Below are 27,311 nucleotides of genomic sequence, written 5' to 3'. Positions count from 1 at the left end.
GTCTTATTGTCTAATACTTTAAATCTGTGGCAGTGTTTCCGAAGCCTGTTCAGAGGTATGTGACTTGTCCCTTATTTGTTATACTCTTCTTTGCATTTCCTTAGCTGCTTAACATGATTCTGCAAGAGCAATTTAAAACCTGAATTCAATTAAAAAAGTCAGCAAATGAAGTAAACTGGAAAGTGTGTAGAGAAAATGACCTCATGCATAATGTTCTCATTGTGGCAAGTTCTTGAATTCTGGCATGCAGAATATATGCAGAACTATTTTGTATTTTAACAGAACAGATGAGTTTCTAGTGTTGCACATGCCTTTTCATTGTTTTTGTCATTACCTCTGACAAATGATCTCAGGGCTCTTACTGCCTGTCAAATTAGGGTAATGAGAAGGAGAAAATGGATTTTTAAGTTTGTTTGAGTGCATTCTTCAGGGAACAGAAGATCACTCGAATTCATGGGTCACGGTAAAGGTTAGCATGCGTACAGCTGCAGAGCAGAGACAGTCTGCTCTGGGCTCAGCGCAGAGACTAGCAGCGCAGGCTGGCGGCCAGAATGAGACATAAAAATAATTAGTGGATTAGTTCTCTGAGGTTTAAACTGGTAAAGAAAGAGAATATGGATCTGTTTACATATGTTTGCAAATGAAAATAAAATTATTTGAACATTTCTGTTATGCCAGTATATTAAACAAACAAAAAAAACTTTGGAAGAAATCAACTGTTTTTTACTTCTTTGTAATGTGATTTTGTTCCTTCCTTCTGATGCTGCTCTTTCATAATAAAGTGAAACTAACAGAATTTGATAACTCTGGTATAATTTGCACTGCCATTATTCAAATCATTCCAATAAGCAAGAAACAGAATAGAGATACTCTTCTCCTATGGCCAAAGTCTATGACTGATTTGAACAGTTAATTTTGTCTAAGAAATAACAGAACTGGAAAGGATTGGGGGTGCCCATAAAGGTGCTTCGGAAAGTTTGAAGTAGGCATGTAATTAAGGTATTTTACAGCATAAAAGAGATTTAAAAAGATGCAGGCTTACACATGCCAGAAACAAGAATCTACATTTTTTTCCTTAGCATAGCCACACAGTAAGGTTCAGATGGTGGCAGCAGATACTAAGAAATGCGCTGTATAGTCTACATTATGTACTTCCATCTGAAAGGTATAAATGCATCTGTATCATCTAGATAAAAATAAGTATTTTCAATATTTTCCATTTAAAATAGTAAGGTGGAAGTATTTTAGGCAATAGCCTTCTGAAAAATAACTGAAGAAGATAACTAAAAAGACAGCTTTTATGCTAAACACAGCTGTGAAACATTTATTAGAGATACAAAATATTTCTCAACTATGTATTGCTGTGCTTTCTAATCGATCTTTTTAATACTTGCTCTTCAAAAGTGACAGATTTTAATAAAGATTGATATTGCACTTTAATATTTGTTAGGGTGAATCTGTTTTAGCAATGTTAACGGCAAATGCAAAGCATCTTCTTATATGTCTTGTGACTCTAGAAAGTATCTTTTTCCCTTTTGTGTGCGTAAAGATAAGCTTTTATTTTCATTTGTGGAGTCTAACTAATTTGAATCTTCCTGCTTGTTGTTGCTTACGATTCATTGGGTTTAATTGGTCTAAAACTGTGATCTGATATTTGCATACTGTCTCCACTATATGTTTCATTTCATAAAATGAACTGATTTCTCACTGATTTCTCACTAAATTTTTTCACCATTCCAGGCTTCCAGGACCCTCAAGGGTGCCAGCTGCAGGCAGCAGTACCAAGGTCCAGGGAGCTTCCAATTTAAATCGGAGAAGTCAGAGCTTTAACAGCATTGACAAAAACAAGCCTCCACAATATGCAAATGGAAATGAAAAAGGTAAGGGATTAAGGTTACTAAGTTTACTCTTCATAACACGCAAGAAGGGTAAAAAAAACATCCACAAGGGCCAAAGAAGTGAATATAGTATTTAGACTTGGTAATGAAGACCTATGGAAATTGGGGTCTGAATTAGGACTTGTGGTTCAGTTGGGATTTAAGTTCAGATGTGAACACTTTCAAGATGTCATAATTATATTGTATTCATCTTTAATGGAAGTATCACAGGGTGACTTTTACAAAGTAAAAGTTAATCCATATCGGATGCCTATAATCTTATTCCAAATTCAAATCTACTCTTACCCAAAGGAATACTGCCATCATTTTCAGGGGACTTTGCATCTTAGCCTCTAATGGAGAAGAATCATAATATTATATTTGCACCAGAATGTTACATGTATCTATTCTTTCAGAATCTTACCTAGTGTGTGTATAATACTGAACAAAGTATTGAAAATTAAGTCAAGTGAAATGAAATTTTGCAGGGATTTGGAGCAGCCATTGCGACAATGAACTGAGTACCCTGGGTCCTTTTGTTTCTCTCACCCTGACTCTCTTTTTCCGGAAAATGTGCCTCTTCAGGCTTTATCTCAAAAAGAATAATGCAAAAATGCAGCTTTCTGAGTTGTGTAACTAATCTATCCCCTTCCTCCCCTTCTTTCTCCCTTTGTGTAATGAACAGCATTTTATTCATATCTCTGGGTTAGAATCCAGTTGAAAATGATACAATATACATAGTACCCGGTTGCATCCTTGGGGTCTGTGGGAGGAACAAGTATGCAGTGAATGTTCTTCATCCAAGCAACAGGCAGCTATCCAGATTTTTTTTACAAAATTCTGATGAACACGCTTTGCCCCTAGCTGTATCTGAAGATATAAAACCATCCTTTCAATAGTTATTTCTTTATTTTTACTATCAGGATTGAATGTTTCACATAGTTCTATAGTGGGTTTTATTTTACCAAGGACTTGTTTGTGTCAAGACATCCAGGCTAAAACTAGAAAGAGATGAGAGTGAAAACTGAGCACACACTGTATAGTTCACAAATACAATAGTGAAGTAGATGTGGCTGCTTGAGTGAAGGTATGTACAGCAGTTTAGGTTTTAGAATTGCTTCATAATGTTGACATGTTTGTTACTGAAATATGTGAGAATGAAATGATTCAAGGTGAGACGTGCTTGTAGATCCTGATATTCTTAGCTCATTACTTGGAAACTGTCTTTTGACTGCTAAGGTTTGCATTGCGTTGTACATTTATGTGACTTTTTGCATGATGTATTTCTTTACTTCCCCATTTCTTTACAGCAGAGAATGAGAACCTTGATGAGGTTTTTAGTGAAGTCATCACTTGCAAGAGGATAAGGGGGTGGCTTTTTTTGTAAAGTCAATTAATTTTACAGAAAATATAAGATGTAATGTTGCATATCTACAGACTACTGTATTTGAGATGTTTCCATCTGTTATTTTTTTTTCCTATCAAAACAGCAGAATGCATGAAAAAACATTAATTTGCATGATAATCAAAGATAAATACAAGTTTGTTTTAGGGTATAAAGCAGAAAATTAGAGAAAATTACTTTTGTAAGTGCAAGGATAGCAAAGTGATAATCTTTCATAATATCCTAAAAGAACACAAGAGCCTGTGTTTGAGTACACTGTGCTGCTACTTTGCCTAAAGAGAAAATCAACTGTACCTTGCTATATTTTAAATTTAGTCATTATAGTGACTAATTTTTGAATATTAAAATGAGATTTCCAGGTACTTTTTTGATATTTTTAAAAGTATTTTAGGATGTTCTGTAACCTGAGATTTTTGAAGAATTTGTTTAGAAACAAACTTCAACCCTTACTATAGCAATAATATAAACCCCCTCTTTTTAAAAAATAGTGTCATCATACAGTAACAAACTGATTTTTCCTTCCAGTGCAGCACAAGTAATAGACCTTATATGTCAATTTTTGCTTCTGATGCAGATGCTTGGAGCAAGATAACTTTAACAGCATTTTTTTTAATAGATGCACAGTCCATATGCCCTAATTTCTGAGACAAAAAAATTACTTGTGCTAGGTAAATAGCTGTTAGATGTTGGGACCTCCAAACCTCTTCAAGGTCAGACCACTGTTGTTACATTTTTCTCTGTTGTACACCTTCTTGTATGTGCTATAAGGAGACCTCAGAAAACATATACAGTATAAAATTTTTTTTTAAATCCAGTTATAGGTAGTACTTGTAATCCATTCCTGCATAACACGGTCACTCAGTCACAGTGGGGAATGGATATGTAGTCACAGAGTTAAAGGAGACCTGAAGGTCATCCCAAAGAAGATGTGAAATCAGTCTCTTATTTAGTATTCCATTATTTAGTCTTTCTTTGATATGATCTCCTTTGAACGTTGCTTAGAGAGTAGTTCAACACAGTCAGAAACCTGGCTCCCCTGAGCAAATGCAGGTTTGCTCTTTGCAAAGCAGAGCCCAGTTTCCACCGACTGACGCGGTCCATTGTGTGACACAGGTGTATAGTGACAATTGTGTATAGCTCTGGTTAAGTCAGAAACACAGAATGCACCAAAACATTAAACAAGCCATTAGCTGAAACTTGTTTGTGGAGCTTTAGTGAAATTGTTTTTTATTTTTGCTGGACTTTGCAGCTTACTGCTCGATTTCAAAGAACATGCCTGCTTTTCAGACGTCAGATTTATCTGCCTCTGACTTAATAACATAAAGATAGAAATAAAACTAGGAAAATTAAACTATTTAAATGAAGTTATTATTCAGATTGCTATTAGGTGGTGGAAAAGCAGCACATTTTGAGTACAGCAAAGATATAATGTTCTAATTCATGCCACATTTTTAAAACAGATCTTTAGCCCTTAGATCTGAGAAACAGTGTATTTGAACACTGGTAAAGGTCTCTATGTCATGGGGTTTTATTGTCAGCTTTTCAATATAATTTAATGTAAAATGGTGTTTGTGTTTTCTCCAAACTCAGTTTTAACAGTATTTCGTTATTTTGCCCATACTAACTCTGAGAAACTCTGCCCTGGAACTCTATTGTGTGATGATGCAAATTGTTGCTCATCTCTGGCCAGTATATACATCTATAATTAGTTGGTGTATGTTTCTTTTGGTGCCACTATTTTTCCAGGTGTCCTCTTGTGCTGCTAAGGGGTAGCTACATTCTCACGGAAAGCTAGAAAGGGAGAATTGAATAAGCAGAATTCTTTTAATCTCACTAGATAGACCTCCCATTCCTTCAAATATCCTTGTAGCAACCCCTTGCAACTTTTCCATTTTCTACTAACCTTTTTTATTGTGAGTGACTAAAAGTGGATGATCTGCCTGCCTGAATATTTAGATTATTATACCTAACTTTGCTGCAGTGGAGGAGCTGTTGTTACAGAGGTTGTCTTCTCCAGCAGCACAGCACACAGTAAAGGCCGCAGAAGACAAAGGAGGTTGATTATGTACTGGGCCCAAGTTCAACTCTTCACATGTCCTTTATTTGTTCAACAGCCTATGAAAAGTGGATTTGAAAATGTCCATTTGATCATCGTGGTCTTGCTGGGTTCTGGTAGGATTTCCCTTTTTGCACTGAACACCTGGGGATGTTTCTGCTGTGCTTTTACAGTGGAGGTTGAGCTCTGAAGCACTGAGTTCTCAAGCAGAATGCAAAACTGTTTTCACCAGAAGCTGACTGTGCATCTCAGGAATAAGGGGTTAAGCCTGAAATAGAAGACTGACTTCTTGTAAAATTTAGTTTACAGAAATAAGAAATCCTTGTCATAGGTTGGGTTCACTCTGTCTCAAAATCACCACAAGGTGGGGACAGGTTTCATGTAATGAACAGCTAAAGCCAAGCCCAACTGAACATGCAGAAAGCAGTTAATTGTGTGCAGCTTCAAGTAATTCATTTGTGCTGGAAGTGAGGGGGAAATAGATCTTTTAATTCCGTATTTTTAAACATACAGACAGGTTGTCAATATTTATTGAGAGCATGCAGTTCACATTCCTTGCAGAAACATTAAGGATGCCCTTTTAATTGAAGATTAATGGCAAGCTAAAGTTCTCTGTAATTTTTTGTTGCTGTTTATGGTTTGTGACATAGGGATCAAACAAATACCAGTGGGTCCAGGAACCTGTATTTTTTTGCTATATATGTAGCAGAACAAGCTGTTGATGAAACAGTAAATACTCTTCTTTTTACATTTTTCCCCTTAATGAGTTTAGTATTATACAGCTGGAAATATGGCAAGGCAGGCATTCTTCTTTTTAATCAGAACACTTCTTGGTTTTGTTTTTTTTTTTTGGTTTTTTTTTTTTTTTTTTAGTTAAACTAATAGCCTGAAGCCATAAATATGTAACAAAACTAATAAAACAGAATGTAGTGGCATCCCACTGTTCACAGATTGTTATATGTACTCTGCATCAGCATTGCATATTCTTATGGTGAATTGTTCTTCTGCAAAATTACTGGTTTAGCTTAAGATCCCAATCCTCCTGTGTATTTAGGGCTAGCTTAATGCAAGACAAGATGTGTGCAAGTGCACACCCACTTCTGAGCTATCAGCCCTGTGGCTGATTCCTGGTATAAATTAAGAAAGCCTGAGGGCTGCAGTAATTTCCAACAGCTGTGGTTGGCCCCAGGCTTTCTTACAGCATCTGAGGCTCACTAGACAAGAGCAGGGGCCCAGCCATAATTCCTGCCTTGGTCCCAAGGGATCAGCTATGCAGCTGCCCACCAAAGGTGCTCTGTGCTGCAACCTGGAGCCTGGGGAATATTCTGTAACTTCACCTGTCACAAAAAATACTCTGAAGCAAGCCTCACCAGTGAATGTTTTCTTGCTTAGAACAGGACTCGGTAGAGCTGCTTGAAACCTTTTGTGAAGGTGGAATGAGCTCATTTACAGAATGACAGAATGGGTCAGGTTGGAAGGGACCACAGTGGGTCATCTGGTGCAACCTCCCTGCTCAAGCAGGGTCATCTCACAACACATTGAACATGGTTGCATCCAGATGGTTTTTGAATATCTCGAGTGAGGGAGACTTCATAGCCTCTCTGGGCAATCTGTTCCAGTGCTCAGTCACCCACACAGTAAAGAAGTTCTTCCACATATTTGGGTGGAACTTTGCATGCATCAGGGTCTGCCTGTTGTGTCTTGTCCAATTGCTGGCACCACTGAGGAAAGCCTGACTTGATACCCTCCTTCCAGATACTTGTATACATTGATGAGGTCCCCTCCCAGTCGTCTCTTCTGCAGGCTGAACAGGCCCAACTCTCCCAGTCTATTCTTGTAAGAAAGATGCTCCAGTCCCTTCATCAACCTTTTTTGCCCATGTAGCGCTGTGGCATTTGCATACCAGGCTGAGGAGTACACAAAAAACCCTGGGCAGATGGAATTATATAGCATCTATAAAGGTGGAGGTGATTGGCTTAATGGAACTAGTTGTTAATAGGGTTAAACAAGTAAAAATGTTACATGTTGTCATGTTACTTTTGCTCAGATTTTTTTTTTTTATATTTTTGAACTAGAACTTCTTAATGCTATCCAGAGCAGTAAATTTTGCTATGTTTGCATTCTCTTGTTAAAGGAAAACCAGGTTCCCTTTCAGTATTCTCAAAATTCTGCCTTTCTTGAATGCATTAGCAGCCTTCAGACTTCCAGATGGGTAGTTGAATCTTTACTTGAGGTTTAGGACTGAGACTGCAAAAATGGAAATGATGCATAATTTCATACTCTGTGCTGAAGGGACAAATGTCCTCAGCGTTCTAAGATCTGATTCAGACAGGGGAGCCCCAAAGTATGATATACTATGTGTGTATGCCAGGCATCAAGCACTCCTTTTGTCATTACACAAACTGTATTTGCACTGCATGTTTCATGGGCTTTTTGTAGTACAGAATTCAGTATACCATAGGCAGGCTTACATCTAAATCATTGACAGTCTCAATGCTGAATAGCAAGACAAGATAGCGCCACTAAAAGAAAATACATCAGCTGCTGAAATAGCTATGTACCACATGATTTGATTGCCATTACCACTCCATTTCTCTGGTGCTCTGGGAGTGATGGTGTTTATACACTCAGATATGTCTTGGGAATCTGAACTTCATACAGAAGATCTTAACCCTTTCATGCATTGGTTTGTTTTGCTTAATAAGGCTAGATGACGAAAATCACACCTATTTACTGGCATCGTTTGATTATTGCAGAGGGAGCCTTGTTCTCATTCATTCTGAAGATTCACTGAAGTCCTGGGTGACATAAATGTACTGAATGTGCCAGAGCCTTCTGTACCTACCTGAGTTCAGACCCAAACCAACTATCATTGCTGTACCCGTGCAGATGATATATCACTATAACTTTCAAGTACTGACACCAGTGAAATTGTTGGTAAATTTTTTTCCCACCTATGAAGGTGTACTGGGATAAGTTCCTGAAGTGAGCTGCTAAATATTGTTAACAGTACTTAAAACTAAAAAATGTATAGTCACCTGTCTTTTTTGCTTTTATGAATATTGATTTTATCCATTTAATTTCAGTATTACTCAGTCCTCCTCCTTTTCCCCAAAACCTTGGTTTTCTAGCACTAAACATCAAACCCATCTTTGTCCAGTTTTGGTTTTCTGCCGGAATTGTAACATTCTTTTTTTCTTCTATGTCTCAGTGTTTTGTTATCAACAGGTGATTGGAAGAATTTCTTCATTACATATTAAAAGTAAAATCTTAAACTGGAAGGTTTGATTTTTATAACGAAATTGATGTAATGAAGGTGTTTCTGAGGCTTTCTTGGGCTTGTGGAAGTATTAAACCACACCATCATAATGGAGGATGTTGCGGTGGCAAAGTCCACTTTACACTCCCCACGTTGCTTTGAAAGTGGTCTCTCAGTAAACCTCTGTGCTATAAAGTTCTCCCTTTACCAAGATTCCACAGGTTACTGACTCTCTCCCCCCTCCCATCCCTTCTCCCATTGGCCCCTGTTACGTCACTCACCCTTGCCTCTGCCCCCTAGCGCTCAGACCATTCGCTTCTGATGCTGTGCCCGGCCCTGGGACCCTTAGAGAGAAAACCACACTCAGGTTTCGTTCTTGGTTCTTTGTCCCTGCTTCCTTTGAGTGTGTTGGACCCCTGTCACTACTTTGTCTCCGGTTCGTGCACAGACTGTGTGTGTGTGAGCGGCTGTTCGCCACCACCTGCGAAGGTGAGGTGGTGTGCACGCGTGGGTGCTGGCAGAGTGCTGCCTAAGCGTCTCCACAAGGGACCCTGTGGAAAAAACGCGGCATCGATCCACCAAAGCCCTCCTTCCACAGGAGGAAAGATAGGTGTTTTCTGTTGGCATCCTTCATGTTCTATGCACATATAAATTATGTTTATTATAGATCACATGTAAGTGTGTCTTAAATGCCAGGGGAGTAGGACATCACCTTCAAGCAGGTGATGGGAGAGTAACTATACCATTATGGTTTTTTTCTGTTTTTTAAGCAGATTCACCAAAAGGCCCTCACCCCTCTGCAGGCATGAATGGAAATGTGCAGCATCCCACCAGCACCGGGCAGCAGCCGGTCTCTGCCATACCCTCTCCAAGTGCCAGCAAGCCTTGGCGCAGCAAATCCATGAATGTCAAACACAGTGCGACCTCTACCATGCTGTCTGTGAAGCAGCCCAGTCCCGCAACCTCCCCTACTCCAACTTCAGACAGGCTCAAGCCACCCCCTTCTGAAGGCGTTAAGCCCCCTTCTTCTGGTCAAAAATCTATGCTGGAAAAATTCAAGCTGGTTAATGCTAGGACTGCTCTGAGACCTCCTTTGTCACTGAGCTCAGGACCCAGTGACAGTGGGAGAGAGGATGACAACTTTTCAGAGTGTGGTGAAATGGATGTCTTAAGTGGTGGGGTGAACGGCGGCGGCTCCACAAGTAGCAGTCCCAAAGTATCACCGAAGTTAACCCCTCCGAAAGCTGGCAGCAAAAATCTCAGCAATAAAAAGTCTTTGCTACAGCCAAAGGACAAAGAGGAAAAGAACAGGGACAAAAACAAAGTTTGCACTGAGAAAGCAGTCAAGGAAGAGAAGGATCAGGTCACTGAATCATCTACAAAGAAGAGCTCAAAAATTGCAAGCTTAATCCCAAAGGGAAGCAAGACAACAGCAGCCAAGAAAGAAAATTTAGTATCATCTTCTAGTGGGATCCCAAAACCTGGATCAAAGGTGCCAACAGCAAAACAGAGCACTTCCTCCGCATGCACAGGGAGTAAGGAGGTTGAAAAACTGAGGACTACAAAAGGAAACCAGTCCCAATCAACACCAAAATCTCAGCTTAGTGAGAAGGCTTCTCCTTCCTCTGGTCTTGCTTCTTCTGAAGGGAAAGAACCAAGTGCTGCTCTCACCCCAGGATCTTCTGCAGCTCTGTCAGCCTCGATGGCTGCAGGCAGTGGCCAGGGCACAGGAAATGGTGTAGTCCAGCTTCCTCAGCAACAGCAATACAGCCACCCCAACACTGCCACGGTAGCTCCTTTCATTTATAGGTAAGATCATGGAGGAAAATTGGGTTTGTGCTACTATTTAGGAAAGAGAGCTAAAAGGGATAAAGTAATGGCGGATCACGCTGTTATCCACCAGTTTCTGTCACAGCATCATGCCAATATTTTCCTAATATTATTTTTTAATAAATATTACTGTATGAACAATTTTGTACAAGAGCTCTGAGTCTTTACCTTGTACAAAAGCAATCCACTGCAAATATTTGCCATTTTAAATTCAGGGTGTTTTGATTAGAAATACAGATCACATGGTACATTCTTTGTGCTGCTTTTGAAAGGTCACGGCTGAGTCAGGTTTCTAGTGTGAATATTCTTGTTTGCATTCTAAGAACCTCAACATCTATTTGCTGATATTAGATAATATTTGCTTAGAACTCACCGTTCTCCTAAAAGATCATAAAATAAACTCTTGTTGTTTTCAGAATGTGTAGCAGTACTGGTGGATAGCTGAAGAAAAACCATACACAAACTTTTACAAGTATTCAAAAATATTTCAACAGTTTGTGTAGACAGAAAATGTTGGTGTTTGCAGTTCTTTTCCTGTTTAGTTTTCTACATGAGTTAGGTGTAGATCAACTTCCTGGAGGCAGTTAATTTTTACAGGCAATAGTAAGTCTTCAGATGGCCAAGGCTCTGGAAAAAAATGAACAGTTAAATGTATCAACATTTCTCTGAATTTATTTTGTTATATGATAGAGCAGTTGAGGAGAAGCTGGGAGATTTCATTGTTGTACAACTCAGAAGATAGAAAAAGTGTAGAAAGATTGACAGGGTGATTTGAATAATGTTTTCAGATGTCAGATGTCAGAGCTGTTGGAGGGCTTTAGCTACAGTTGTGGGTAAATTTAACATCTGATAAAATGACAAATACATTACTAAGCAAAATACACTGCCAGTTTTTGTTAGTGAGTAGTACTCTCGATAATCTTGGCTAAAGATTAAAGAGGTGATGAAGTAGGCTCTGAGGAAGTACATATATCGTTACACACAACTAAACATAGCTTCAAAACCAATTTGGATGACTGATAAGTTCAGGAAATCATATGGGAGGAAGAAAAGGCTCAGTATGGGTTATACTTATTCTAATATGCAGTGAAGCCTCTTGAGCTTCAATTAGATGTATCAGTGGATGCACTTAATATGCATGTGACTATCTGGAATAACCTCAGTGATACAGAGGATTTGTAGTGTGGTACACGGGACAGCCTGCATATGTGTTAGGGTGCATATATAAGGAGAGAGAAAAAGGAGCTATGCTTTGCCTTCAGATGTGTGTGCTCTTTAATGGCTATTTTACTACATATTGATGCCATTTCATTGTGTGATAGAGATGTCTTAGTGTTGTTTTAAGCTTCGTCTTGAAGCAAACTGTATTCTGAATTTTAAAGGGTGATAGAAGTATGCATCTTCCAGTAAAATTCGTTACTAATAATTGTCTCTTTGCTTCAAACAAACAGCAAAGGAGACCGCATTTGAAGTTAAATCTCACATGAAAATAAAATTCTCAGAGCCAGTGTCTGATCTCAAAAAATGCCACAAACCCAGAGTAAAGACTGACTTTGATCAGGTTGCTTCAGTATGTATCTCTCTAACTCTGTGCAGAATCTGACTCAAAAATACACAGTAACTAAATTTCTCAAAAATCTCGAGGGCTTTGTAATACCACACAATGATTTCACAGAAAAATATAAATATAACCAAGGATAAAATATCCAAATTTTCAAAGTTGGCATATTTATTTCTATGGATATATGGTAAGTGGAAATGAGCAAGAGCTGGGGTACTGTATTTACATTTTTTGTTCTTCAACATAATTGTTTTCAAAGCAGTTACCACAATTAATACACAGAATATTCAGGTGTGCTTTGTAAGAGTTGTATATGAGCTAGTAAACAATGATTACCATTTAGACTAACAGGGTTTTTTGCCAGCTACGAGGAATATCTAGGCTCTGTGAGTTTGTACTGCAGTCCTTGTAAAAAAAGTCAACAAAATTTAGTAAAAATACAGTGTTTTTTATCCAGAGTTCCTCAGAATCTTGTAATATACTTGTGTCATCTATTTAGACTGCTAGCACAAGCATAAGTAAGCTAGTGCTTTCTCTGATTTGCTGCTGATACCTGCAGATACCACATACTTTGAAATATTTTTTTGTTAACCAAAAGGATAGATTTGAGGAAAAGGAAGATTTGTAAGGAAAAGGAAGTATTCCAAGGAGGTTTTTTTGAGATTGCCATGTATTTTCTTTAAGTAAGTAATGCAAACCTGAAAGAGTTATTAACAGCCATGTTTTCAAGAAGTCTATATTTTTATTAATGGACAGTAGATAGAAAATACTGTTTTACTGAGAGGTTCTCAAGTGGCATATTGCGCTACTCAGCTTTGCAGTCTTGGTCCTTTGCCCCATCTGATATCACGTTGTATTTTTATTCCTCTTAAACACCTGACATCAAAATTCTTATGGGATTATTACTTCTCTTCAAAGATTAACAGCAACAGTCAGAGTTGCATTTGAGATAATCTAAATGGGTATAATTTAAATTCTTCCATTCTGCCAGAAAGTGATCATTTATTTTCAAATGTGGCTGTGAATATATTATTTACAGTCCCGTATGTGTCCCCTCTGAAGTTGACCGCAGAGTCCAACTGATACATGATTGAAGTAGATGTAATTTATTTGCCAGAAAGCTTGATAAGAGAGATACAGTAGGAAGGCATAAGAGACCATATAATTGTTTAAAGTACACCAGCCACTGCTTAAAATTACACGTTCTTCTACTTAGACAGAATTGTAGGAGGATGGAAATTGTGCCATTTTCCTGAGTCCCTTAAACTTGTATTGAAATTAGCCTTAGAATTTAGCTGTGTTCCTAGTAGTGCTTAAATTTCAAATGGAGAAGAGTAACCCAGAAGTTTAGTACCTAGTAGGCTACAGTGAAAATGGGAGGAGAAAGGTACATTGATGAAAACAAAACAAGAAATCCTTCTGAATTTCAGGAGAACATTGGGTTATAACTGGATGCATGTACTGCACTTCAGCTTTATTTTACTGACTCCTCCAGTAACCAGTGTGAGAGCTTAGTAGGTCTCTTTTCCATGGCTCAAATATAGAATCTGAAGCTCTCAAATCCCAGGGGCTGTAGTGCTCAGGAATTGCTTACTGCCTTAAATGCTGAAAGTATAGAAATTGCTGCAGAGAATTAGCTGACCACTCATCGTCCTGAGCTGCACTTCTATGTTCTGCATTGCTTAAATTTCCATTTTCCATCTGAATTTTAGTTTGATGATAACAACATCTGGGAGAAGTTTCAACAGTGTCTGAATTGCAGTCTTGCAGAGATATTATTGTAGTGTTAATGCTGGACTACAAACACCAATTTGGCACTTCTTTTGTCCCTGCAGAGTAAGAAACTGGTACCTTCATCTACCTAATAGGTTGGTGTAGGTAAGATGTTGCCAGGCTCTTCTCTGAAATGCAGGGTGAGAGGATAAGAGGTAACAGATGCAAGTTACAGCAGGGAGGTGCTCGTTGAAAGTTAGAAAAATATGGTTTTACCTTGAGGTTGGTGAAATACTTGGTGCAGGCTGTGGAGCAAGGTGGAATCTCTGTCCTTGGGCATGTCCAAGATCCAGCAAATCAAGGCTCTGAGCAACTTAATGTAACCAGACCTGCTTTAAGAAAGTCATTGGACCAGATGGCAACTAGAACATCTTTCTGATCTAAATTACTTAATGATTCTGTAAGGACTAAAGTATTCAATAGATAGGGCAGAAAAAGGAAATATCAGTGTAATAAATAAGCATGTTACTGGTTAGTAAAATTTTCCTCCCAACTCCTTTATTACGTGGTGATTAACACAATTCTTTTACTAGGCCATAGCTTCAAGGGTGTGCAGGAGCTTCAGAGCAGTGACAGATAGGAAGGAGGATATAATCTGGTTGTATCTCTGGAATCACAGTGAAATGCAGCTCCAGATGCCTGTTCAGGATGTCTTCATACAGGCTTAGGGAAAAAAAATATATACTACTCTTCAAGGATCCTGCAAACATAGCATGTGCAGGGTTCCTTGAAGCCACATTTATCCAGTTTTAATGACCAGAAGTTACTTCTGTGTCACTGATTGTGGAGTTGAAACTAAGTTTACAGTAAAAAATATTCCGTCAGTTAATTGTGTTTGTTAATAATAGATTATGCTGCTAAACATACTTTCTTCAATAAAGTGAGGACTCAAAGTCATACTGCAGTGCTTTGTTGATTCCGGTTATTTACATTGCTGCTGTGAAAATAAAGCAACAATCACTACCAAAGTTTTGCAGTTGTAGGTAGTGCTAAACATTGTCACTCACCAGTTTTACTTGTAACAAATACATGGTCTTTAGAAAAATCCTCCCATTTTTCCATGATTGATTTTCAAGTAATTGTGCAAGAAAAGTTTCCATTGTAGAGATTTTAGTTTAAGAGATGGGAAGAAGCATAATAAGTGAAGAAATCATTATAAACACATATTTGATTAATGCTGAGTTAAAAGATTAGCTTGATAAATCATCTGCGTTCTGTTTATGGTCTGAAGTTATTCTTTTAAATTGCTGTACAGACAGTGTGGCTTTATTCCTTTGACTAAACAGTAAAATGCAGCATAAAAGACGAAAAGAAATATTCTGTTCAGGCTTCTGTAACTGGCAGCCCTACAAACCCTTTCATAAACCAACTGAATTTAAACTGGTTAAAACCCACTACTACAATGGGAAGGTTCCTGCAGAAACTCACTCATAACATTTTTAGAAATTGTTTGCGTCCTACATGATAATGTTGCATCCATTTATTACTTTATTGATATTGTCCTTTGACTTAAAAAGGTGTTTTCCCTCTCTTTGATTGCTCTTTTTAAATATGTGAGGCAATAATCCCATCCCCTTCCTTCTCTTTTGTGAGGCTAGACCAAATCAACTCTTTCTGGTTTTGTTTTCTGGTTTTTTTTAAGAAGGGTTTCTTCTTCTCCATGAACATCCTAGTAGCCCTTCCTTGCATCTGTTCCCAATTTAACTCACAATTCTTGAACATGGGTAATTGAACTGCTCATATTGCAGACGTGGTCCTGCCAGTCTGTTACACTGACAGTGATACACATTCAAGACAGCTGCATCTCAAAGAGATGTTGGAAAAATGCCATCATATTCATCTGATATCTTTTGGAATGTCAACTTAAAAGCAAACAAATCTTTGATGTTATCTCTGTTTATCTAAGGTTGGCTATTTTGTTAGAGACAGGAAATGACTGACTGCGTTAGAGACCACTTATTAAGTAGTGTTTCAAATTCTGTTCTTAATTACCCTGTACAGGCTCATTTTAATCAGAATGAATGAGCTTATGCAGGTCTGATTGAAAGAAGGATTTGTCCCATTAAGTGAGTTTGATACTCTTACAAATAGGTAGCATGTAACTCAGTGGGTTGGGGATAAATATATTCTCTGATTGCCATGATTAAAATAGAAACAGATTGTCTTGTTTTCATGAAGGTTTCCTAAATTAACCTTCACTGTAGATGCACTGCACTGGAAGAAATATCACTGGGCTGGCTTTAACTAAACTGAAATTCTTTTCCCTTTTCTTGATATCAAGAGAGATGCAAGAATTTAATTATTTTTAAGGCAGTGGGTTGTGAATAGGTAGAGGATAGAGGATCATTCATTAAGGCCAGTGTGCAAGGTTAATGAGAAGATCACTTAATTTGCTGTTTACTTTCTTTGAGCTTAATCTGTGCTGTACTCCTGCAGAGATCACTTGACTCGTTCACAGGATTAATATGTCCCACAGAAAGGCTGTTAAAGCCGAAAGTATAGGAGAAGTTGAACCTCACAATTTCATTTCCCGTTTTTCAAAAATTATAAGAGGCATTTACATGCTTGGTCGAATGTCACAACCCATAACAGGCCCACAGCAACACAACTTGAAGTTTTAGGTACCCAGTGTGCACCTGGGCCTCCTTGTTCCCCAAGACCCCCAAAATCATACATGATTTTACTTGGAAGTCTTTCATCCCTAGGCTAATCTTTCACCATTCTCAGTGCCTCTGGGCTAAGCTTGACTCCAGAGAAAATCAGGGCCTTGGCCATCATGCATGAAAAGGCTGGTCTGGTGTGGAAGTGCTGGCAGCCAGCAAGCCCCTGGAGACCTTCTGGAAAAAGAGCTTGTGAGAGACCTGCTCCCTGCTCCCTCCTTGGGGTATCTCCATCACAGCTGCCCAAGGGCTGGTACTTTCTAGTCCATCTGTACCAGAACAAATAACCAGTTTTCTCAAGTAAGCAGAACTTAGGTTGCTGTGAAATCCATAGTCCTCCATAAGATTTCTGTTGTTTCCTCAGACAATTAAAATTTTGAAGATTTAAAGCCCTTTGGGAAAGCAAGCAGGACTGTGGAATTTCAGAGTGTGTTCACTGCAGAAGGATAGAGTGAGCTTTTTTTTACTTGAGACTCTTCTCTCAAGCATCAAATGTAAAACTACATTCAAGGTTGGCAGGACATGGTTAACCTTGCAGTATATGCCGAGCTTGTGTTTCCAGTGTGTGTGACAGACAAGTACCAAAAATAGTTTTTATAGAGCAGTTGTCTGTTTCCAGCATCTCAAAAGTACAAAACTTGATAAGAAAGGCAATGCATCTGATCAGGCATAATTTGTATTTCTATTTCTGAGTTGAATGGTTCTAATGAATGGATGCCACCATGTCAGGACTTGTGCTATCTTTGTGCAGATATCTGTTTCCTCATCTACTGTCATGAATTACTGAAAAAATCTATTTAGTAAGTAACTTTAAAGAAAATATTAACTGGAAATTTATTTCATAAAATAAGTTGCTATAAAATTATTTTGAGAGATAAGTAACTGTTTTTATGAGTTTTATTTATAAAATACAGATTCATTGCACAGTTAAATGTTTCTGTTTTCAGTTTAGTTAGTCATTGGAAACACTCTATGGTAAATTTTGAAAATTGAACTATAAATGTCCCATTTTAAAACTAGGATATAAATATTTCACCAGTCTTTTAATAAATCAGAGAAGGGACTGCTATTCATGTCAGGAAACCTGGAAGAACTTAAGCTCTAAGTGAAGATCTTTTAAAATTTTATTTCAAAAAAATACATCTTTAGATGTATTCTTTTACTGTATACACGTGGTGGTACATGCTGATATTTGATGACATCATAGTTCAGTAGTTCCAGTGTAAACTACATACTACAGCTGTTCCTTAAGAAGAGGCAATAAGCGTGTGAGGTATTTTTTATTTTAATCAATGCGCTCATGTATTTCTTGCTATTTACCTTCATACAACAGAAAGTAACTCTACTCAACAAAGCATTCCCATTATAATTTATCATTGATATTCAAAGAAAGATACCCTCAAAGAAAATAAGAGCTATTTGTCAGAAAGTTAATAGAAAAACTTCTATTATCCCATTCCCTGGAGTTATATAAGGGGCATTATCAAAACAAGCTGCACACAGATTTAAATATCTGGGCCATATTTCCATCCAGCCTTGCATAAGCTTTTTCCCACATGGCCTTTCTCACTTAATATTTCATCAATTACAAGTTTTTATTTCCTTTATGTATGTGCAGGGATGTGACTTAACCAATGTAAATGGATTCTGACTAGATCTGGTTGACAAATCCTGCAAAAAAATAAGTGGGGGAAAAAATGGCTTCAAATTTCACAGCTACAAGTTGTTCCTGCAGAGAGAGAGAGAGAAACTCTAGTTGCTTGTACATTTGTGTAGCAGGACTTACACTAGCATAATAAGAATGTGACAAAAATGATATTTTCACCCTATAGTGGTATGATTCTAGATGGAGCTGCAAGTAGTACTTTTTTCTATGAATACATGAATGATAGATAATAATAATCTATCTTTTTGCTTGATTTCAGAACTCTCTCAGAAAATGACAGTACCTCTTTACCACCTGCTGACTCCTGTACCAGTCCTACTAAAATGGATTTGTCATTTAGTAAGACTGCCAAACAGTGCCTAGAGGAGATATCTGGTGAGTAACAGTAAGTCAGGAGAAGACTGTGAACTTCTTTATTTACATCTGTTTCTTACCAGGAGCTTTGTGATGGGTTGAAATAATACTTCTGACCTCTAATCATGAGTGATATTAAATACACAGAAAATTTAGGTCATGCATATTTAGTGCTTCAAATCCATGGTTATCTATTTGAACTGGTTCCTTCTGTTAAAATACCCTCTTTGTCATTTTTCAGAAACTGTGCTTTCACAAGACAGGGTTTCATGTAATTGTTATTTTATTTAATCATACTGAACGTTCCAAGAGGAGCAGTGGAAAGTCAACTTCAGAATGTTTAACACTCTCATTTAATAACATCAAATTAAATCATAACATCAGAACTGAGATATAAGTTACATAAGATATATGTTGCTTTTATAAATAAATCTGTATTGAGAAAACAAGCAAGTCCTTACTATTGTACCTGACTTGTAAGCTCCTGCTAGAGCTAAGCTGCTAAAGGTTGTGTTCTGGAATTCCTTGCAAACATGGATTAAAGTCCTTACTAGGTTACAATGGTGAAGGGATGGGCTATTTTACTCTTATTGGAATAATTCCTTTGAAGTCAAAAGAGCCATGCTGAGTTACATCAGCGCAAGATCTGGCCATGACTGCCTATGGATGCAAAAAGCAAAGTGTGCCACCATCTCAGCAAGAAAACTGCACTGCAAGGTTGTGTACAAGTTGTTCCAAAGGGACTCTTTGCAAGAGCTGTTACTTGGGAGTTTCAGGATTTATTTTTGCTGTTGTCTTGTTTTGGTTTTCATTAGCATCCTTACTCTTACAATTTTACAAAAGGTGATATCCTATCCCACTGGTTTTACCTATAGTTTTGCCCTTTTACTCCAAACTTTTAACATTTAAATGGATTTGTAATGAGTCATGTGGTTCTTCTCACACAGGATATAACTCAAAGCACTAATTTGACACATCAGTCTAAAATTATCTCTCTGCCAGAAGGGAAATCAGATGCCCAAGCTTTATGGGGACTGTCTTGACATTTAACTGACTCATACTGAAAAAGGTTTTGTCCTGGTTTGTCTCAGCCCCTTTGGAAGTTTTCTAACATCCTTTATTTGCACAGCCAGCTTCTGTGATAAATATGTCACTCTGAAGCATGGTGTAATGTTCCTTGGAGGTGATGCATACCTGTAAAAGTATAAAATTATTTTTAATTACTCGAGAAATCGGACTCCTTTGTCTAACATACATAAAGAGTTTAATTGAAACATTTGCCACAAATCAAAAGATGCTTCAAGGAATCATCCAGAGACATGCTAGAAAAATCCCAAGCAATTCAATACTTGCTGAAATGATCAAACAGAATATCATATCTGATGGCCTTTTACTGTTTTGAACAGCATCAAAAAGAAAAAAAATACAGAAAGAAAACTAGACACCAGAGATGTTCCTAATCTGATTATTTAGACTCTGGTGTTAGCCCTTGATTGGCCTAACAGGCTGTAAAGCAGAACCACTGGGAAAATGTGGTCAGTGATTTGCTGTGTACGTAGGGAAACAGAGGTGTGTCACTTGTATTTAACTGTAGCAGAAAAAAGAATAAACAGATCAAGTACTGTATTTGCTGAATAATTAATTGTCTGCATGGGTGAACTATCACCAAGTCATTCGTGATGCTGTTATTGAATCTGCGTGGATAAAAGCTCATGTGATAGTTGCTTAGAGGAGTATTCCATGATGGATTAGCCATGAGAAGGGACAATTGCATTCTTTTACTTAAGAGCATCTTTATTCTGGTATGATCAAGGGATTACACCAGTAGTAGAAAAGAGATAGGCAAGGTCAATTTCTGTGGTCTGGTCACTTATTTTCAGGGTATTAAGCAATGAATCCAGTTTCTTTCATTTTGATATTACCTTCTTCCTAAAATCATCAACTGTTGCTATGGATGGGCATCATCTTGATTACTACCTTGATCTTTTGAAGCTTGGTAGCCACTAAACTAGCACAATATGTTTGTAAACAGTAAGGATCAGTAAGGATAATGCAAAAGAGTGAACATCTGTGGAAATCACTAAACAGCTTGGAGGAGTGCATTCATAAAGCACTGTCCTACCAGTATTTTGTTCCTGCTTCATTAATCATTATTATTTTTAAAGTGCCACATATTTAGAATTAAGGCTGACATGCTCAGGACTAGAATATCTTGGCCAATATTGTTGTATAAACTGTTTCTCTACTTTCTGAATATTTACACATTCCTGTTTGTTATTGCATCTTGGCTGAAGATTACTGCTCCCATAACCAGCCAAGCTGACCGTATTAAAACTCCTAATCCACTTTGGAGCAATATCAACCAAATGAACCTAAACTGATGCTTTTAAGCATGTCTGGTTCAAGACTTCTCCATAATATAAGCAAAAGTTGGATGCAGAAAAAATAATCTCAAAAATGATTTAGGAGTGGTTGGCCAGGCACCACTCCTTGTATAGTTCAGGAACCAAACCCAAGTTAATTTCCTTGCTGTAGTGGTAAAAAGTCATTGCTCTGCTTTCTGTGTCCAGCAAGGCAGTTCACATCCTTTTGCTACCATCTCAGCAGTGGTGATGGGAAAGTAGAAAGTAAAGCAATAATATGTAGAGGTAGTTTCTAGCTCTCCTCTGCTGTGTCTTCTTCCTCCAAGGGAGCTGGTTAGCTTTATAGCCTCTCCTGTCTTCCAGCTCAGAGCTGGTGAAAGGTAAAATCAGAGCTCAAGCCGCTTGTATCCTACTCACTACTTTGCAAGTGATTACTTGGTTTTACCTGCACAGCCATGAGAAGAGAATAGTGCTGGAAGGCAAGGGAGGTGGGGAGGCTGGTGTAGGCATGGACTCACAAGTGTGGCCCTGATAAACTGGACGCCCTCTTTATTTTTACGTTGTCATCAATAATCTGCTGCTCTTGGTGAATATATACATGGCTTATGCCTAAAACCAGTTCTGCATCTTGGTAGAGCCATTGTAAATCTGTTCCTATGTCTCTGGTGGGATTTTGTTCTAGATGTGATCTGAAGTGCTTGAGCCTTTTCCCTACTTTATTTTTTTCCCTTTTGAATATTCCACAGCTCATCAGAGCAGCCCCAGGTGTTTCCACAGTGCACATGCAGATCAGCCGTAGAGCACGCGCAGAGCAGTTTTCAGGCTTATGCATGCCTTGAATCCCCTCTGTGTGCACAGCACCAGTGACACATGTACTCCCACTGAATGAGCCCTGTTTGTAGGCATCAGACACCTGTGGAGTGGTTCTGGTGTGTTCTGTGTATGGTAGGCTTGTTGCTCACGTGGCACACAGGTGTACAGACCTCTGTCTGGGAAATCTCAGACAGAGGTCTGGGAGACCTAAATAAGGAACAATTCTGCATTCAAGTATGAACACAATTTCTTGCATGAACTTCATGTACCAATTGCCTCAACAAGGCTACTCAGTATCTATCCACTTGGTTTCTGCAAAACTGCAATATACCTTTATAAACAGGATTATAAAATGAGAATGAAAAGAAAGGCTAATAAAATAGTCCAATTTGGTTGTTGTTATTCATGATATGGCTGGGAACAAGTTGTTCAGACTTTCTTAACAAGTATTTCTTCTTAAAGTAGCTGTGACATTTATCACTTTCTGCAGTAAGTTTATTGGAGAAGGATGTCAGTAAGTTAATTAGTTAATAATCCATTGTAAACTGTACATGCTGGTAAACTACAAAGTATTATTTTATTATATCAGTGATAGCATTTGGCTTTAACAAGGGCTGGCATGTTCAAAGAGCTTAATGCAAAGTGTTTGGTTAAGTAATTATTCATGAATTTATAAATATTGACTAATTATTAAAAATCTGAGAGATGAAGCAGAAATGAAACAGTACTTTTAAAAGTTATAGGCCTATCTCAATGTCAGGATTAGCATAAAAACATTCAAATTTTAATATTTTATGTTTATTGTGCTTATTTTTTTGCTCTGTGAAAGAAATAGCTAATTAATACATTCAGGAATAGTTTACATTTTTTTTCAAGTAAGCTTAGCTGAAGAGATGCATAATCTTATGCATTTCCAGATATATTACATAATTCATTTTTAGGGTTTTAAACTACCCATTGAGACTTCAAAGAAAGTCTTATCTGACAGCTAAATCTGCCCAAAGATTTTTAGTTCTTAAAATAATTTTTATAATTCCTGTTATGGCAGAGACAGTAAATACAAAGTAGTATGTTTCGCTGACTGTGATGGCTTCAGGAAGTTCCCTAAGATGTTCTTGATGTAAACATATTCCTGCTTGATGGGTGGAGAACACACTGAATTGCAAGGTAGTTGGGGAATAATGCTTTCTTGACATTTGCTCTCCGCTTGTCTCCTATACTTTCTTCTAGCTTAGAAAGATGTATTTTTTGTTGCTATATCTCAACATTTTAAAATGGAGAGGCGAGCTTTAGAAAGTTATTTTTCAATCAATAAACCTGAGAATTTTCCACATTGCAATTTAATGTTTTGTCAAATGACACCCTGTAGAGAGATGTTGTAAAGTACAAGGATAAATCCAGTGTTCTTTCTATGAGCACTTGGTCCAAGATAAATAGGTGTCTGTTGTATCTGAGGATGATCACAATGGCATGTCTACCAAGTGAGGCAATAGGATTAATGGGAGAAAAGTTCATATAACTTTATAATTAAGAGATGTAGCAAAATGTTCGTACACAGGAAGGCTGAATGAAGGTTGTGTGATGAGCCTCAGTACATCTCTATAAAAGCATTTGATGCATTGTGTTTTTAATGTATTTTGAAATGAGGCAGGTGAATGCTGCAGCTGCCAGCTACCCTCACATGACTCTTACACAGTACAGGCATCATTCCCTTTTCAGTATGATGGTCTGTGACCTGTGTGCTGCTGAAGCTGGGCTGCAATGAACAGCTCCGTTGGGAGATGGAACAGGTCAGCAGAAACACTGAGACCCACTGGGTTGGCCAGGATGCAGCTGTGCTGATGAGAGACACGTCCAGCCTGGAGTTGTGTGGCACCTACTGCCAGCACCATATGTGAGGTTTGGTGTGCCCCATTGGGTGAACATTTTTTGTCCCCTGCCATAAATTCTTCTGCTCCCAGCCAGAAAGAGGACTGAATATACCTGTCCAATTCTGGCAGTCTTCTGTCTGGTCTCTCATGTTGGAGCTGAGCAGCCATGCCATGCACTGCTTCCCTAGCAGAGCAATGCTGAGCACTAGGGGCATGCCCTGCCCATGGGGCTTACTGAGGCCAGCTGCAGCTCTGCAGTAATGACTGCTGTATGTGACCATGCACACTGGGAGCGTGGATGGAGGCAGAGCAGGTACACATCTGCCCACAGCTGACCATGGAGACAAGTCACTGCCTGCAGATGTTGGAGCATGAAAGAGCACGTGGGGCAGTTACCATTCATGGATTTGGAATGTCAGGGAGAGATTCAGACTTGCTCTTTATGGTAGGAAAAGAGCCTGTTCTCTTGATTCCAAGACAATCTCCAAAAGAGCTTTTACATCACAGGGCCAAATCATGGAATCACAGAATAGCCTTAGTTGGACCCAAAAGGATCATCAAGTCCAGCTCTTAAGTGAATGGCCCATACAGAAATAGGATCCATGACCTTGGCATTATTAGCACTGTGCTCTGACCAACTGAGCTAAAAATCACTATCCTTCCTGTTGATTCAAAACATAGCAACTGAGAATACCAATTTGAGTATAAATCTAGGATATGAAAGAAATTAATGTGAAAAGAGTGAGACTGCCCTTCATTTTTCAAATTCTCCGTTGTCAATACATCCCTGTGAGGTCTTTCTAACAACCACAGCTTAGTCAGGCATGTTGGACAGGCTGGGACAGCTGCATGGCACTGTCAGTGCACACCAGCACAGGAGTGTGCAGGCAGTGCTGGAGCTCTGGGACAACACCAGCACCACACCAGCTCTGAGATAACATCAGCACCCACACCACACTCGGCTCTGCTGCAGGCAGGCACCAGCACGTTCATAAAACCCTTCTAAGCGCCCATATGTCACTGCAAGTGGCAAACCCTGGGAGTAAACACAGCAGTCTCATCTTTTGTTTCCATGCAGAAAAAGTGGCAGGTGTTTCATATTTGGGACAGTTTTGTACTCAGGCAGACAGACCATTTCTCTTGTCTTCTCTTTGATTGTGTGGGCTAGGTGGGGATGGGAGCAGTACCTCCTCTTGATGTGGAACATGTCTTTCTAGGAATTCGTCAGTGCTTTAATATGGAAAACCACCATTACTTTAGACTACTGATTTTTTTCTAGGTTATTCTGTGTTTCTGCGAGTTATCTAGGAAGAAATGTACCTTTCCTTTAAAATTTCCAAGAATTTTCCCCTGTGTATCTTCAAAGACTATAAACTGAACCAGTGAAAAGCAAGAAATACACTGAGGCTTCTGTTAACATCTGTTTATTCATACAGGAAATCTGTGAACAGCTTGTAATTCTTAGGGTGGCATTTTTAAAGGTTATTTGCCTGTCAAGGTTTCTCAGGTAGAGACTTGAGATGAGCATATTTTCACACTGACAAAAGCTGTTTATTTTTATACAGTAATTTCATTATTTGTAGATTTCTACATAATGTTTTGTGAAATTAATTTCCCCTAGATAAAAAGTTTGTATCTAAAAAAATTATAATTAAATTCAGCTATTTCTTTGTTCATCTGTCCATTTCTGGGACTAATATATTTTTCTTTGTGAGAAAAGGCATACATTTAAACCAAAGTCTTCTTCCTCTCTGGATAATGAATTTAAAAATAGCATTCAAAATTGCTGAACTTAGTTCAGACACAATACCGATTTGCTTTATAAAAAAATTACTCTTCCATTAATAGGTTTTCTTCAGAATATTGTGAAACAATGATTTTTTTACAGGTTTTTAATTCTATACTAGCCTCTGAATCTCACAGAGGTGCAAACAGGGTAGCTTTCTAAGGAGAAAGAAATTAAATATTTCCTTTTATGAATCATCTTACCAGACAAATACTGTTCCGAGTCTTATCTTACAATTTTAAATGATATTTTTTTATTTAGGGCAGAAATTGCAAGACTGGAGGTCCTTTTGCAAGTCTGCTTTTAGCTTCCTGCATAGGGAGTAACAGGGATATGGAAGAAATAGTTTTTCATCCTTACCTTTTGGGGAGAAAAATAGGATTTTACCATGAGCTAGATCAGTTACTGTAGCATCCCATTCAGGTGAAGCTGTGTCTTGAAACCTGTGGCACTGTAAAGTGGGCAGAGGCTTCTGTGTCTCTGGTTTAATTCACCAGGATGTTTGCTGCCATGGCAGCCAGCAGCATTCACTGCAGTAGCAGAGAAGAGTCATATATCTGGTAATGCAGGTTGAATACTAAAATGTAAGGAGGCTTGTGCTTCAGTGGTTAATTTTGGCTCTTTATTGAGCTCTGACGTGGAGGCTGTACTTGCAGTTCTGTGTCAGCCCATCTAAAGTGAAGAGCTGTGCACTAGAATCAGTCATGAGCTGGTGAGAGGGAGGGAAAAGCCCGAGACAGTACTTGTGCCTACTTTGGATTTCAGAAGGCAGCAGCTGTAGAAAGAGATGCAGGCCCACTGCTCCGATGAGACTGGTGATTGGATGGAGAGGGGAAAACACGGTTGGCTTTTGGGATTACTTCTGTGCTGGAGCAGAGTGTTTGATCAACTCTCTTCTGCTTGAGAGAAATCTAAGTGAAAATGACTGTAAGTACTGCAGATTAATGTGACGGACGAGAAGTGGCTTAGCAGAGACAGCAGCGTAATTTCAAAGAAGATGACTGTGCCTGTCTAGTCCCTTACAGTCCGTAGAGTGCATGTTTGAGCTGTGCTTTCACTGCGAGTGCAAGTATGTGCTACCTGGGGTGGGCAGCGTGCGGTGATGCAGGGAGCACCACCCGGACCTTTCAGGGGAATTGAGCTGCTGTCCATCTCAGAAATATGAAATCTAACTGAGGTAAAGCCCCAGCTGGAAAGATGCAGCGATCTGCTGAATTGTCAGTGTTTAAAGGCACGGAGGTTAGAAGAGGGTGTGTTCGTCTTCAGAAGCAGAAGTCTCTAACCAATCTCACGCTCATCAGTGAAGGGGAGAAGAGGCGATACTCATACAGGGAGAACTGGTTTGGAAACGCCTCCAAGTCCAGCCAGAGTTACCAACGGCGGGAGACAGAAGCTGGGTGCAGAGGCTCCCTCTCCAAGGCATTCTCTCAGTCAGTGCACTCTCTCTGCCACTCCAGCCTCACCACACCCCAAGCATTTCAGGGGATACCACCTGCTGGAAGCAGGACATCCAGGAGGTCAGGAGACCGGAGTACAGGTGAAAGCTTTCAGATTGACAATGAGGAGAGCAAAAAATCAGATGATGAAAATGCACCCTGTACATCCCATTTCCCCAGCAGGACCTGGGCAGAGGAGGAGGAGGAAGGGTGCTTGCGTGAAGGGACTGCACATCTGGATGAAGATGTCATAATAACAATGCTGGGTGACCTAGAACAGGTCCTTTACACTGATATTTTAGGTAAGTTAACTTCGGCTTGACATCAGGAAGGGCAGGAGGAGACCCAAGTATTAGCAGATATCTGCATAGAGCAGATTTTTGATCTTGACAGTGATTTCCCGAGACAGAACTGGGTTTATTTGCAGTAGTATGCAAAAATAGGGTCTAGCCATTTCTTCTTTGTTTGCTTACTATGACCTCTTAAGACTGTATGAAATGAAGACAAATGTCTAAATTGCTTTTGATGGGTGCAGGGGCAGCAACAGCCTGTGAATAACTGAGTATAGTTTGCTTAGCTTTTTGAAAAATAAGTGCTTAAA

At 38.7% G+C, this 27,311-nt stretch overlaps 1 protein-coding gene across 10 annotated transcripts in view; it reads left to right on the top strand.

The window, feature by feature from the left end:
• NAV3 (neuron navigator 3) overlaps window positions 1-27,311 on the top strand; it is a 528,805-nt gene that overhangs the window by 387,747 nt on the left and 113,747 nt on the right. For 7 of the 10 annotated variants that reach the window (XM_032107870.1, XM_032107871.1, XM_032107869.1 and 4 more), the window contains 3 exons: window positions 1,741-1,880; window positions 9,368-10,406; window positions 18,347-18,462. In XM_032107870.1, coding sequence (XP_031963761.1) covers window positions 1,741-1,880; window positions 9,368-10,406; window positions 18,347-18,462 — 1,295 coding nt within the window. Of the gene's footprint in view, window positions 1-1,740; window positions 1,881-2,861; window positions 2,965-9,367; window positions 10,407-18,346; window positions 18,463-27,311 lie in introns of those variants that run through there. The other 3 variants (XM_032107866.1, XM_032107874.1, XM_032107875.1) reach the window with 3 other exon arrangements.

This window comes from Corvus moneduloides, chromosome 4 (genome assembly GCF_009650955.1).
Source record: "Corvus moneduloides isolate bCorMon1 chromosome 4, bCorMon1.pri, whole genome shotgun sequence".
Lineage (NCBI taxonomy): Eukaryota > Metazoa > Chordata > Aves > Passeriformes > Corvidae > Corvus > Corvus moneduloides.
Note: the sequence above shows the minus strand (reverse complement) of the source record. Positions and strands in the feature narration are given on the sequence as shown.